The 15,678-nt window shown below is 42.8% G+C and overlaps 2 protein-coding genes across 3 annotated transcripts in view; one reads left to right on the top strand and one right to left on the bottom strand.

Annotated features, from left to right (window-relative positions):
• Window positions 1-15,678, bottom strand: part of FER1L6 (fer-1 like family member 6) — a 125,057-nt gene that overhangs the window by 55,498 nt on the left and 53,881 nt on the right. Inside the window, exons 19-20 of the mRNA XM_082433119.1 lie at window positions 12,853-13,030; window positions 8,060-8,184 (exon numbers count right to left, since the gene is read on the bottom strand). Coding sequence (XP_082289245.1) covers window positions 8,060-8,184; window positions 12,853-13,030 — 303 coding nt within the window. The remainder of the gene's footprint in view (window positions 1-8,059; window positions 8,185-12,852; window positions 13,031-15,678) is intronic.
• The window catches only part of LOC309646679 (uncharacterized protein), a 77,657-nt gene that overhangs the window by 10,531 nt on the left and 51,448 nt on the right, over window positions 1-15,678 (top strand). The gene's annotated exons all lie outside the window — the stretch shown is intronic.

The following is a 15,678-nucleotide window of genomic DNA, read 5'->3' as shown; positions in this document are numbered from 1 at the left end:
TTTTTATGAGTCATAAAAATATGCATTCCACAACTTCCTTCCTTCTTTGCTTTTTGCCTTTAGAGTATTTTATGCCTCAGACACAGTGAGGTTTGGGACATAACGTTTCAGAGAAAAATCTTAATTTTTTGGACAGGAAAAGAATGGCTTCAACCAACCTATGAACAGCAGTTAAGGCATTGCAATGCAAAGTTCCCCTGTGGCGGTGACTGACGTCACAAAGAACTATGTGTTTTTATGTTGCTTTTGAAAATAGAAATGTGATCTTTTTTGCAACCTGCACCCAACAGTGTGACACCAAAGCAATTTATGATTCTCACAGCATCTTTCCTATAGAAATATTCTGATGGCTTCCTTGGCACTTTGGGCTATAATTGCCACTTGATAAGATTCCAGAGGCCACCATTCATTCTTTCATTCATCATATATTTATTCCTTCAAAGTGCTAGGCTCAGTATTAGGCACTAACACAGCATTCTGTGCTTAGCAGGTATTAAATAGCTACTTGCATGAATAAATGAGTGGATTTTGGCCTGCCCCATGATTAAAAGGACGATGTGGCCACCTTCGAGAGGTACTGAAAGGTTCACCCAAACAAAATACATTCTCCCACTTCTCTGCCAAGGTGAGCACAGCTCACCTCACGTCCTCGGGGCTTCCTTAAGGAGTTGTGCTTTATAAACTGGTTCGGTGACGTTGCTGGAGAGATTATGGTAACACTTAAATTTAACACTTTGAAGAAGGAGTGAGATACCATGGATGGAGCGTGGCTTTAGAATCAGAGACCCCCTGTAATGGAACCCTAGTTTTACCACCTGCCTATGTCCAACTTGGGCAGGTGATTTAACCTCTCTGATCCTTAGTCTTACTCCTTTCAATGGGGTTAGCACCCACCTTGTAAAGTTGTTATGACCACTGTCTAAGATAAAGCGTATTAAGTGCCTGGCATACAGTAGGTGCTCAGTAAGGGCTTGCTGTCCCCCCCCCCCCAACCCCAGCCACACTCATTTATAAATGAGGAAACATTTACTGAATACCTACCATGTGCCAGCGTTGGTCACCAGGGTAACTCGTATCTAACAAGAGACCACTGGTGTCCTCAGGACTCAGCGTCAGTCTGACTGTTTGAAATCTCAGCTTCCATGCCTCCCACCCTCTAAGATCCCCTGTCCTTCTCTTCTAAGCCTCTCAGCCACATAGTCCTTCTCCCTTTCTATCCCCAAAACCTTTCTCTTTGGGAGCCGTCTCCCTTTCTCTTTATCCTATCATCACAAGATTTCCAAGTTCCACGTCCTCAGTGGCATCTGGAATAGCTGATTCCCCTCCTGAAAGATTTCGTACCATTAAGTCACTTATAAAGGATTGGCTGCAGGACCCTCCCTTCAGAGATAGTTCTCCTTGAGCAACACGTGGTCCATTCAGAGAAGTGCTACCAGGTGTACGGTGGACCAGCTCAGCTATGACTTCAGGGCCCCCAGGCTCAGCCTTCCCCACCTTGAAGAATGCACGAGTGGGGCATGTCACACACAGATCAGTCCCACCGAGGCAGCACACACTGAAACAGGAGAGAGAAACCAGAACCCTTTCTTACCAAAACAGAAGCAGAGTGGTTAAGCAAAATGACTTGGGAATTGGACCAACCTGGGTATCCGTCTTGGCTCTACCATCTTCTAAATACAGAGTCTCCAAGCCATACCTTCCTCATCTGCAGAATGAGTACACTAATAATACCCACCTTTGGGCTGCAGTTAGACGTAACCAAAATGCATATAAAATGCTTAACATCATGCCTGTCACAGAGGGAGTTTTTAATAAATGACAGCTATTATTATTAGCAAAACCTAGGTACTTGGTTCAAAAGTATGGAGGCAAAGTCCAGGGTTCAACAGAACTTGTTTTCCCTTTCAAATGATTATTTGATAAACAAATGTCATCTGTTCCTTTGAGATACGCATCTAAATCAAATGAATACACTGTATGGAGATGCAAAATAGAAGGAGAATTACATAGCAGCCAAGGGAGCTCACTCAAACCCCCTACCCCACCCAGAGCCCTGAGATCACCTCTGAGGGCTTGGAACTCCCCAGCTGTGCAGGCAGAGGAGGCCTCCAGGGATTCCGCACCCTCCCTCTTTTTTAAACCACACTGTGTGGCATGCAAGATCTTCGTTCCGCGACCAGGGGTCAAACCTGTGCTCCCTGAACTGGAAGCTCGAGGTCTTAACCACTGGACCGCCAGGGAAGTCCCAGGGATCCCCCTTTGAGAATCCCATTTGTTTTTGGTGGGAAGCCTCAATGGCAATAATAACGCAGTCACACAGGAGCTGTTATAAACAAGGCACTGTACTGGGTGTTTCACCCTCTGGGAGGTATATACAATATCACCATCCTTATTTTACAGATGAAGAAATTGAGGACAAAGAGGATTTTGCTGTCACACAGCCACTAAATGGAAGGGCTCAGACCTGAACCCAGGCACTATGGCGCTAGAGTGTATACTCCTAACCACTGGGCTATGTACTACCTCTCAAAACACAGGGAGGAGAAAGGAGTCTGAAGTCTTCTCGTTTTCATGCCCAGTCACCTTCCCTCTGAGGTCTCTCCCAACTTCCCTCCCAGGCAGAGCTAACCCCTCTCTCCCTGTGGCTCTTGGAGGTTCAGTACTATGGGGTTTATCACAGCGTGGCTGACTCGTCTGCCTAGGTCCACTGACAGAGCACTGCCTAGGTCCACTGGATCATACACTGTGCACGAGCAGAGTCTGGAAGATGGCGGTGCGGGAAGACGCGGAGTTAGCGTCTCCACACAACTAGGGCGACTGCCGGCTGCTGGTGGGAAACTCTGACCCCCGAGGAGACAGGAGGGACCCCAGAGTGAACCGGTGGGACAGAGGGGGACCGAGGGGGGAGGAGAAGTGGAGGCCAGACAAGATTGGTGCCCCTGAGGCCGGGGAGATCAGGAGAGGCAGGAGAGGAGTGGGAGAGGAGCGGAGGGCCTGGGGAGCCTGCTGAGCTCCCAAGCTGGTTCTGCCTGCTCCAAGGCCCCTCCAGGCTGCGTGGGTCCTTGGGGACACTACATAATGATCAAAGGATCAATCCAAGAAGAAGATATAACAATTATAAATGCTTATGCACCCAACATAGGAGCACCTCAACACATAAGGCAAATGCTAACAACCATGAAAGGAGAAATCGACAGTAACACAATAATAGTAGGGGATTTTAACACCCCACTTACACCAATGGACAGATCATCCAAACAGAAAATTAATAAGGAAACACAAGCTTTAAATGGCACAATAGACCAGATAGATCTAATTGGTATTTATAGAACATTCCACCCAAAAGTGGCAGAATACACTTTCTTCTCAAGTGCACACGGAACATTCTCCAGGATAGATCACATCTTGGGTAACAATCAAGCCTTGGAAAATTTTAAGAAAATTGAAATCGTATCAAACATCTTTTCTGACCACAATGCTATGAGATTGGAAATCAACTACAGGAAAAAATTGTAAAAAACACAAATACATGGAGGCTAAACAGTGCGCTACTAAATAACCAAGAGATCACTGAAGAAATCAAAGAAGAAATAAAAAAATACATGAAACAAATGAAAATGAAAACACAACAACCCAAATCCTATGGGACGCAGCAAAAGCAGTTCTAAGAGGGAAGTTTATAACAATACAATCTCACCTCAAGAAACAAGAAAAATATCAAATAAACAATCTAAACCTACACTTAAAACAACTAGAGAAAGAAGAACAAAGAAAACCCAGTCAGTAGAAGGAAAGAAAGCATAAAGATCAGAGCAGAAATAAATGAAATAGAAACGAAGAAAATAATAGCAAAGATCAATAAAATTAAAAGGTGGTTCTTTGAGAAGATAAACAAAATTGATAAACCCTTAGCCAGACTCATCAAGAAAAAAAGGGAGAGGATGCAAATCAATAAAATTAGAAATGAAAAAGGAGAAATCACAACTGACACTGCAGAAATACAAAGGATTATAAGAGACTGGTACAAACAACAATATGCCAATAAAATGGACAACCACAAAGAAATGGACAAATTCTTGGAAATGTACAATTTTGCAAGACTGAACCAGGAAGAATTAGAAAATATAAACAGACCTATCCAAGTAATGAAATTGAAACCATAATTAACAATCTTCCAACAAGCAAAAGTCCAGGACCAGATGGCTTCACAGGTGAATTCTATCAAACATTTAGAGAAGAGTTAACACCCATCCTTCTCAAACTCTTCCAAAAAACTGCAGAGGGAGACATTCCCAAATTCATTCTATGAAGCCACCATTATCCTGATGCCAAAACCAGAAAAAGATATTACAAAAAAAGAAAATTATAGACCAATATCACTGATGAACATAGATGCAAAAATCCTCAACAAAATACTAGCAAAGAGAATCCAACAGCACATTAAAAGATCATACACCATGATCAAATGAGATTTATCCCAGGGATGCAAGGATTCTCCAATATACACAAAGCAATCAATGTGATATACCATATTAACAAATTAAGGAATAAAAACCATATGATCATCTCAATAGATGCAGAAAAAGCTTTTGACAAAATTCAACACCCATTTATGAAAAAAACTCTCCAGAAAATGGGCAAAGAGGGAACTTATCTCAACATAATAAAGGCCATATATGACAAACCCACAGCAAGCATCATACTCAATGGTGAAAAACTGAAAGCATTTCCACTAGGATCAGGAACAAGACAAGGATGTCCACTCTCTCCACTCTTATTCAACATAGTTTTGGAAGTCCTAGCCACAGCAATCAGAGAAGAAAAAGAAATAAAAGGAATTCAAATTGGAAAAGAAGAAGTAAAACTGTCACTGTTGGCAGATGACATGATACTCTACATAGGAAATCCTAAAGATGCCACCAGAAAACTGCTAGAGCTAATCAATGAATTTGGTAAAGTTGCAGGATACAAAATTAATGCACAGAAATCTCTTGCATTCTTACACACTAATGATGAAAAATCAGAAAGAGAAATTAAGGAAACAGTCCCATTTACCACTGCAACAAAAAGAATAAAATACCTAGGAATAAACCTGCCTAAGGAGGCAAAAGACTTGTACTCAGAAAACTATAAAACACTGATGAAAGAATCAAAGATGACATAAACAGATGGAGAAATATACCATGTTCTTGGATTGGAAGAATCAATATTGTGAAAATGACTATACTACCCAAAGCAATCTACAGATTCAATGCAATCCCTATCAAACTACCAATGGCATTCTTCACAGAATTAGAACAAAAAATCTTACAGTTCATATGGAAGCACAAAAGACCCCGAATAGCCAAAGCAATCTTGAGAAAGAAAAACGGAGTTGGAGGAATCAGGCTCCCTAACTTCAAACTATACCTCAAAGCTACAGTAATCAAGACAGTATGGTACTGGCACAAAAATAAGAATATAGATCAATGGTACAGGATAGAATGCCCAGAGATAAACCCACGCACATATGGGCACCTAATTTACGACAAAGGAGGCAAGAACGTACAATGCAGAAAAGACAGCCTCTTCAATAAGTGTTGCTGGAAAAACTGGACAGCTACATGTAAAAGAATGAAATTAGAACACTCCCTAACACCATACACAAAAATAAACTCCAAATGGATTAAAGACTTAAATGTAAGACCAGACACTATAAAACTTTTAGAGGAAAACATAGGAAAAACACTCTTTGATATAAACCACAGCAAGATCTTTTTTGACCCACCTCCTAGAGTAACAGAAATAAAAACAAAAATAAACAAATGGGACTTAATTAAACTTAAAAGCTTTTGCACAGCAAAGGAAACCATAAACAAGACAAAAAGACAACCCTCAGAATGGGAGAAAATATTTGCAAATGAAACAACAGACAAAGGATTAATCTCCAAAATATACAAACAGCTCATGGAGCTCAATATCAAAAAACCAAACAATCCAGTTAAAAAATGGGCAGAAGACCTAAATAGACATTTCACCAAGGAAGACACACAGATGGCCAAGAGGCACATGAAAAGCTGCTCAACATCACTAATTATTAGAGAAATGCAAATCAAAACTACAGTGAGGTATCACCTCACACCAGTCAGAATGGCCATTATCAAAAAAGCTAGAAACAATAAATGCTGGAAAGGATGTGGTGAAAAGGGAACCCTCCTGCACTGTTGGTGGGAATGTAAATTGATACAGCCACTATGGAGAACAGTATGGAGGTCCCTCAAAAAACTGAAAATAGAACTACCATATGACCCAGCAATCCCAATACTGGGCATATACCCTGAGAAAACCATAAAGAGACATGCACCACAATGTTCACTGCAGCACTATTTACAATAACCAGGACATGGAACCAACCTAAATGTCCACTGACAGATGAATGGATAAAGAAGATGTGGCACATTTATACAATGGAATATTACTCAGCCATAAAAAGAAACGAAATTGAGTTATTTGTAGTGAAGTGGATGGACCTAGAGTCTGTCATACAGAGTGAAGTAAGTCAGAAAGAGAAAAACAAATACCGTATGCTAACACACATATATGGAATCTAAAAAAAAAAAAAAAAGGTACTGATGAACCTAATTGCAGGGCAGGAATAAAGAGGAAGACATAGAGAATGGACTTGATGACATGGGGTGGGAGGGTGAAGCTGGGCGAAGTGAGAGTAGCATCGACATATATACACTACCGAATGTAAAATAGTTGGCTGGTGGGAAGCAGCAGCATAGCACAGGGAGATCAGCTCGGGGCTTTGCGATGACCTAGAGGGGTGGGATAGGGAGGACGGGAGGGAGGCTCAGGAGGGAGGGGATGTGGGGACATGTGTATGCATATGGCTGATCCACTTTGTTGTGCAACAGAAGCTAACACGGTATTGTGAAGCAATTATACTCCAATAAAGTTCTATTAAAAAAAAAAAAGAGCAGAGTCTGGTCCCCCGGCTCCCCCGAGCCCAGCATGGGACCTGGCACAGAGCAAGCGCTCCACGTGTGCTGGTGAAATTGACAAGATGCTAGCTCACGTTATGCTCTCAACCTGAGTGTCATCAATCAAAACGCCATCTCCCAGGTCATGGCCTCACTTTGGGGAGAAATGTCAGCCCTCTTAACATCAGCCAATGTAATGGCCACTACTCATCAATCTCTTTGTACACTTAGCTTTTTGCTTCTTCTCAACAGCCCTATTTTAAGAAGACGAACTGAGGTTTAGTGAGTAAAGGCAGCTAGAGAGTAGATGAGGTAGAACGTGAGCTCAGGTCTCTTTGTGTCTTAACTCTAACTCCCAGAGGTGGGCAAATCCTTTACGGAGCTTCCCTCCCTCAGAACAGTGAATCCTCAGAGAACAGAGTAAATCCTTAGAGAATACGATCTAATGAGAAAAGCAGCCTATTGGATGTGCGCTGATTAGGGCCCCTTTTCACATGTCCACACTCAGTGTACAGGAAAGGGAGAAAGCCAAGGAAACAGGTATAGATCCACCTCCTTTAATCCTCACAGCGTCTGTCTGGAAGTAGTATTTTCCAGAGAGAGACACTGAATCACACAGGTGTTAAAAGTGTGCAAAGTTCCCCAGCTAGAAGTACAAAGTCTAGGGCTTCCTGACTGCAGAGCAGGAAAGCTTTCCTCCCCACCAAGACCCCTCAGCAAAGACTGCACCAGAAGCCTCATGTAAGTTGTCTGAGTTGTTTGTTCATCCTACTGAACTTGGCATTGTGCCCATCACTCCGGCAGGTGCTCTGGGTGCCAGATCCCTTTCTTCCTCATCCCGCTTTTCCTCCCTCCCTTCCTTCAAATCTGTTACTTGCTCTCTTGGCTTCACGACAACAGATCACATTGGATCAGTAGACCTTCCCAATGTCTGGCCTGCCTTGTGCCCATGCTTTTGAGTCTGAAACGCTGAAACACCTACACACCCAGGGACACAAGTATTTGCAACGTGCCCCTGTTTTTTTCTTTCCTGGGGTTCTGCTGTGGCTCGGCTGTGGGCTGCGGGGAGAAAGCAAGTGGGTTCCCCTGGTTACCTTCGTGGTCTGGCAGTGGGTAAGGAATGTGACCTTTGCAAAAGGGTCTGAAAGTCCGTTGCTGTCGGCTGCGATGAGGCCCCGGGCTTGGTACATGTGAGCTCTCAGCTGGAAGACATGCCGGTCTGTGGACAAATAATGGGAAGGGGTGGCATTAGTGGGCTTCTGAGGAACAGTGAGTGCGAGTGGGTGTCTGTGTGTGATGCTCACTTGTGGGTGTTTCCGGAGACAAAGGAGACCACGGGCACTGAAGGCCTCTTAGACCAAAATGGACACAGGGAAGATGGGGGAAGGGGTCATGTTCATGGGTACTTTAGAGCCAGGCATTCTCCTTGGTGCATTCACCACATTGTGGGATTTAATCTCCATAACAAAACAACCCTGTGAAATATAGATCATTATCTTCATTTTATAGATGAGGGAAATGGTTCATAAAAAGGCTAAAATACATTTCCAAGTTTGCAGAGCTAACTAATTCCAGAGCCTGGATTTCATTTCCGTCAGATTCCCAAATCCAAATCTCTTCCTAAAATACCACATTTTTAAAATCTATATGCAAAACAGCAACAGACTCACAGACATAGAAAACAAACTTGTGGTTACCAAAGGGGAGAGGGATGGGGGGGAGGGATAAATTTAGGGGTATGTGATGAACGGTACAGACTACTATGTATGAAATAGATAAGCAACAGGATATATTGTACAGCACAAGGAATTATAGCCATTATTTTGTAATAACTTATAATGGAGTATAATCTGCAAAAATACTGAATCACTGTGCTGTACACCTGAAAATATCATATTGTAAGTCAATGACACTTCAATAAAAGAATTTAAAAATACCACATTTCACCTCTTAGTAAAACCTCCTGTTTCCAATGGTGTGTGTTTATAAGAAAGGGGGACATTTCTTCATTTTTGCTTCCATAAACTCAGTAAAGTCTTGTGTCATCCATCCATCCATTCTGACATTCAGCCAGCCAATGTCATTTTGAGCACCTACAGTATACCATGCACAGTTCTGGCCTCTGAGGATTCTGAAGCAGCTAAGACAGCCCCTGACCTTGGGGAGTTCCAGGGATGGGGCAGAAGATAAGCAAGCGCCCCAATCCCTGTGACAGGAGCCAGAGCTAAGTGTCCTGCAGGAGATACAGGCAGAGGGCATGGGAGGTTAAAGGCAGGAGTGAGCACACCTGCTTGATGGGATGGGAGGCAGAGAGAGGGCTGCAGAGAGAGGGATGGGGCAGACTAGGGTTCAGTGGGGGAACCCCAAGGAAGAGTTGAGTTAATCATATTCCTTGTTTCATGGACTTTATGATCCTTGGCCTTTGCCTGGCCCCTCTTGCTTTTTATATTCATTTGTTCCCTTTTACCCTCTTTTTAAAAAAATTATTTCGTTCATGGATCATGCCTTTGGTGTTGTATCTAAAAAATCATTGCCATACTTAAAATCATCTTGGTTTTCTCCTATATTATCTTCTAGGAGTATTATAGTTTTGCATTTTGTATTTAGGTTTATGATCCATTTTGAGTTAATTTTTGCAAATGTCGTAAGTTCGATGTCTAGATTTATATTTTTGCGTGTGGATGTCCAGTTGTTCCAGCACCGTTTGTTGAAAAGACTATGCTCACTCCATTGTATTGCCTTTGCTTGTTTGTCAAAGATCAACTGAATATATTTATGTAGGTTTATTTCTGGGCTCTCTATTGTGTTCCACTGACCTATTTGTCTATTCTTTTGCTAATACTGCACTGTCTTGATGACTGTAGCTTTATAGTAAGTCCTGATGTCGGGTAGTGTCAGTCTTCCAACTTTGTTCTTCTTAATATTGTGTTGACTCTTCCGGGTTTCTGCCTCTCCACATGAACTTTAGAATCAGTTTGTTGATATCCACAAAACAACTTGCTGGGATTTTCATTGAGATTGCATTGAATCAAGAAAAACACTAAGCAACAGAACTATCTATTTAAAATTGGAACAAGGAGATAAAAGCTTGGATAAGTTACAGAGGTAAATCCTCGTCTTTCACAATGAATAGTTATGTGTTAAATGTAAAATCAAGAAATAGTGATATAAACATATCATGTAGAATAAAGGGAGATAAATACCTTAATAAAAACTGTTAAAAGTGTTTTTCCCTTTTACCCTCTTACCCAAGAGAGCTCCTTAAAAGGGTGACAGTTGACAAAGGAACATTCAGCAGAGGGTTAAGGAATTTCCTGACCAGGGTACATCAAGAGAGAGCCCACGCTCTCTAAGCGTTCCTTAACACGCTACATAAGTGGGCAAATTTCTCAGCTGGGAGTGAACTTGAGAATAGTTCATTCCCTGAGATCATCCACCAGCTGTCCCTGAAATGAGTCACCCCAGAATTTTAGCAGAGCTCCCAATACAACCACATAGGCAGGACACTGCACAACTCCAGGGGTCACCATTGACTTAGTCTAGGTTTTTGTTTTTCTGAAACCTTGAGTCTTACCAGCTCTGTTCCTTAGACTAGTAAAGTCAGCTTCCTCTTTGCTCTCATCCTTGGGCCCATCTCTGTGCTACAGCTCACTTTCCACGTGTGGTTATTAGAGACACGTCTGATTGCCCCCATTGGAGGGCCAGGATCACCTCTCCCTCGGCTCCTCATTCCCCACTAGTTTTCCCACCGTACCTTCCATATGCAGGTACAAACTAATTATTGGTTGAATGGATATGTTCTGAAGCATAAAATGAACGAAGAAAGGAAATTCTCCAGGAGGTGTGGAAGGCAGCCAAAGCCATTAATGTCAGGGCACAGCCGAGAAAGTTTATTAGGTCATTCCTTGAAAAGAACATGCTGCAGAGGATCAGAAAGCTTTGGAAAAAGCCTTTCCTCTCCTCTGAATCGTTAGTAGCTGGGACAGCAGATATGTCCAGGTACCTTGGGTCTCTAGAGATAGTGTCTATAGAAATAAAAAGGTAACTTGATGTGGGTGTTTTCACCCAAAGATGAAAACTCTTAAGACAGGATGGAAAGCAGTGGAAATAAAGAAGAGTTTGGAGACAGTTTGTTCCATCATTTACTAGCTGTGTGATCTTGGGCAATTTCTAAACATTTCCAATACATCCTTTCTCCACCTATAGAATGAAGAAACCACCCAAGGTTGGTGTGAGAAATAAATCAAATCCTATGTGTAAAGTGTAGGGCACAATGCTTGGCATATGGTAGGGGTTGTGCATTTTTCAAAAAGACAGAGCTGAGCTTTCCTTGCTCTTACGCATTGATATTGGGCATGGAAACCACGAGCTGAACCATTGGATAAATATCTCTAGAACTCTGTCTTCTCTAACTATTGAGCCATTTAGGTTCCACTGGCAGTCAAGTTCAGTCAGCATCAGAGGAGCCGTGTGCAACACGGGAAACCTGGATTTGTAGACAGTCCTCCAGTGTTTCAGACACTGGCTCAATTCAAAACTCAGTGAGAGAGTGGCATGGACATATATACACTACCAAACATAAAATAGATAGCTAGTGGGAAGCAGCCGCATAGCACAGGGAGATCAGCTCGGTGGTTTGTGACCACCTAGAGGGTTGGGATAGGGAGGGTGGGAGGGAGGGAGACGCAAGAGGGAAGAGATATGGGAACATATGTATATGTATAACTGATTCACTTTGTTATAAAGCAGAAACTAACACACCATTGTAAAGCAATTATACTCCAATAAAGATGTTAAAAAAAAAAAACAAACTCAACTTCATTTGAAGTGAAGGTAAAACTGTGTTCTACTCTATCTGAATTCAGCAGCAAGGATCCTGCAAATTGAAGCAATTTGGAAACAGAAAGCAAAATGCAACTGTAAGGCATTAATGCTTAGAATAAAGTTCAAAATTATATGGAAATGTAAATATGATGGCACTCATAGAAAATACCTACATAGAAGAGAGGATTACATAAACCATGCGGAATTGCTAAAAGTAGCCAACTCAAGAACCAAGCTAGAGAAACATGAGTGACCCCAGTGATACCAGTTTCTATCGGGTCATTACTGGGAAATGTAAATGACTGCTGTTTATGGGTCAAAACCCCAGTGCCATGTAAAAGGAAATCTGCTTTAATTCCACAGGTCCTATGAGCACAAGAACTTACTGATGTCTCTTTAAAAGACATCTTTTGCTTTATTATTTTTTAAATTTTATTTATTTTTGGCTGCATTGGGTCTTCGTTGCTGTGCACAGGCTTCCTCTAGTTGTGGCGAGCAGGGGCTACTCTTTATTGCAGTGTGCGGGCTTCTCATCATGGTGGCTTCTCTTGTTGCAGAGCACAGGCTCTAGGCACACGGGCTTCAGTAATTGTGGCACGTGGGCTCAGTAGTTGTGGTTCGTGGGCTCTAGAGCGCAGGCTCAGTAGTTGTGGCGCACAGGCTTAGTTGCTCTGCGGCATGTGGGATCTTCCCGGACCAAGGATTGAACCCGTGTCCCCTGCATTGGCAGGTGGATTCTTAACCACTGCACCATCGGGGAAGGCCCGAAAAAGACATCTTTTGCTTTAAATGCAAACTCAATCTATATAGTCTGCCAACAAAGAAACTCATATTGCATTCTCTCCATTAACAGAAAAATATAAATATTTATTCCAGATATGTTTAATAACTTCACTTTATTCTTTAGATGGGACATTGGAAGGTCAGAAAGAAAATTTAGAAACTGTATTAAAAGAGGCAAATAAGTTGATCCTAAAATAATATGCAAACAGCTCATGAATGTCACCCCTCAGAAGCCCACCAGAGACATCTTATGACCCTCTTTGCCCAGTGGGCATCATACCTTGGTAGAGCAGGTTAGCTGGGGGTTTACTGGTGCCAGGCCCTTTGGAGGACATTTCTGCTTCATAGCCTGCTGGTAAGTTGTTCAAAATGGCACTAGAGTGTCTGGTGGAGCCCAGCCACATGTACAGGTCAATTTTCGCTTGCACCGACCAACCAGCCGGATGTTTTCCAGGAAGCTGGAGAAAGGTTACAAGGAAGACCACCTCATTAGTAGGAGCCATTGTGGGCCTCACTCTTTGAGAAAAGAGGTCCTTCCCTGGGGCTCATATTAAAATGAGACCAATGACCCCAATTGCCACGATGCACAGTTTTAGAGGAGGATCCAGGTTTAATGGGGCCTGAAGCTTCAACAGGCCCTGTGCGATCATTCAAACCTAACAGGTCGGTATGGTTATTACCCCTGTTTTATAGATGAGAAAACTCAGGCTCAGAGAGGCTAAATAAGTTCCTAAGATCACTCAGCTTTTAAGTGACGGAGCCAGGACTCGAACCAGGGGAGATGATACCAGATCTGGGCTCTGGACTCTGAAGGCCCACAGCCCGCTTCTCCCCACACTGAGTTGAAATCCCCCTTCCCAGAACTTCCAATTGCCTTGAGTTCCAACCACAGCCTCTGCCTCTTTGCTTTGTTCAGAAGAACTTGAATTCTTCTTCCACAGGTCAGGCCCTCATGGGCTTGAAGGCATCTACCTGCCCTACCACGTTGTTTCTTCCTGCTAGACACCTCTCATCCCTTCACCCCTTCCTCACGCAATGTGGTTTCAAATTCCCTTACTACCCTGCTTTCCCTCCTTTGAATGTACTCGGATTTGTGTTTATATTTATGTTTGTTTGAGTTTGTGTTTATGTGTGTAGTAGTGTGTGTGTGGTGTGTGCGTGCGTGCGTTCTCAACATGTGAAGGACACAACTCACTGCAGGGCGGCTCCTTTATTTCTCCGTCACCAGGATTAGGGGACTCCTCACCCACATCTAAGGAACCCCAGGCCCCAGACTTGGCTGGGTGCAGGATTTCTGGCAAGGCGTTGGCTCTGAAAGTGGCCACCGCTCCAGATTTTGTTGACTCTTCTAAGTGCCTCTTCTTAGTGTTTCTTAGGATTTCCCGTCAATGCACAGTTCCCCTTTCTTCTGCACCACTTCTTTTCCATGGAGAATCACAAAATCCCACTAGGAGAGGCTACCACTTGCTCTGACAATTTCCCAGGCACCCGTGGAAAGCCCCAGAACCCCAAATTGTGCCTGGTTGTTTGCCTGCGTTCCTGTCTGGCTCTGTGAGTTCCCCAAGAGGACTGTGAGCAACTCAGTTCAGCAACTACTACCAAGTGCCACCAGATCTTGCTGAGGGAGTGGGGCCAGAAGGGCATCACAATGACTGCGACACAGTCCTGGGCTTCCCCTCCAAGAGCGCACATCTAGACAGGGAGGCCAACTTGCATTCACTTACTCAAATGCAAAGTCAAGTGTAAGAGAGAAGATGCCATAGGACCAGAGGAGAAGAAGCAGGTATATCCATCCTTTCTTTAATACTCACATATTCCAGTAGGCTTTAATAAGTACTTTGGAGTTGGACTCTTAGAGAAGGCATTAGAGAGAAAGAAAGATCATGGAACAGGGACCATGAAAACCTGATTGCCGTTCCAGATTACCTAGCCATGTGACTTCAGGTGAGGCAGTTTTGTTTCCTTTAGATTAACATTCCCTCAACCTGGGCCCCCTAGGCATAGCAGTTTCCTAAAATTTGTAAATAGCTATTCTAGATGAATAAGGTTGACAAGCATGGGTTGTAAAAGATGATTCCTGACTGCAGGACTTTGACTTTTCTACTGGTTGACGGGCACTGTGAAACTCCAAGAGGGGGATACAACGGCAACCTCTAAATGTGTTTGAACATGGGATGTTTATGGCGCCACTCAAAGGACAGCTGTTCTGTGGAACAAACTTTGAGGTGACTCTGGAAAAAATCTAGAGATCTGAGAGATTTACATTCTATGCTTTGTCTCACTGCACTTTCTAATTCCCAGTTAAGAAACCGGAGTGAGCAGCAGGTGGGTGAATCCTTTGTCTCCCTGGAGCAGCTCTTGCTTTTTTCAGATTTACCAACTCAGTGAAGAGAAACAGAGGCTAAAGGGAGGTGGCGGGAGGGAGTTAAAAGCAGGGGTAACAATTAAAACAGGAATGAAAATAGTTTTCATCTTATCAAGATGTTTCATCATGTCAGGACAATCGAACAACATGTTCAACATTTACAAAGCTGTCACCCAAAGCAATCCCAATGACAAAAGGAAAATCCAGGTAAAGAAGTAAGCCAAGGCCACAGGGCAAAAGTCCTGAATTCCCAGTTAGGTCTGTTCTTTGGCTTTAGTTGACAGTTGTTCTCTGTTCTAATTTTAAATAATTCTGGGATACATCAAAATATTTAGGAAGGAATAACTTTACGCTGGTTTTCTCTTATTTTTAGCACAGGGCTTTCTGAAATGATTTGCTATCTTTAAGACAGGTGTTTCTTTCAACCCCAGAATTCCTTGGAATGAGAAAGCTGAAGAAATATTTGTGGTGAATAACTAGGGTGAATTTTTCTTTTTCAGTTACAGTTTTACAGAGGTGGGTTTAAAAATCCTTTTGTGCACATGACAGAAAATATTGGGTTGGCCAAAAAGTTCATTCGGGTTTTTTCCATAACATCTAACATACAGAACCACAAACACTTCCCTGGATGTGAAGGGGGCACACAATTCCAGAAATGTCCCCTAGATGTTGGATTCCCATTTGTTTGAATGCCAACATTTATTGCGTGATGACCCTGGGGGACGTACACTCTGTGTTCTT

Source organism: Balaenoptera physalus, assembly GCF_965194825.1.
Source record: "Balaenoptera physalus genome assembly, chromosome: 17".
Classification (NCBI taxonomy): Eukaryota; Metazoa; Chordata; class Mammalia; order Artiodactyla; family Balaenopteridae; genus Balaenoptera; species Balaenoptera physalus.
Note: the sequence above shows the minus strand (reverse complement) of the source record. Positions and strands in the feature narration are given on the sequence as shown.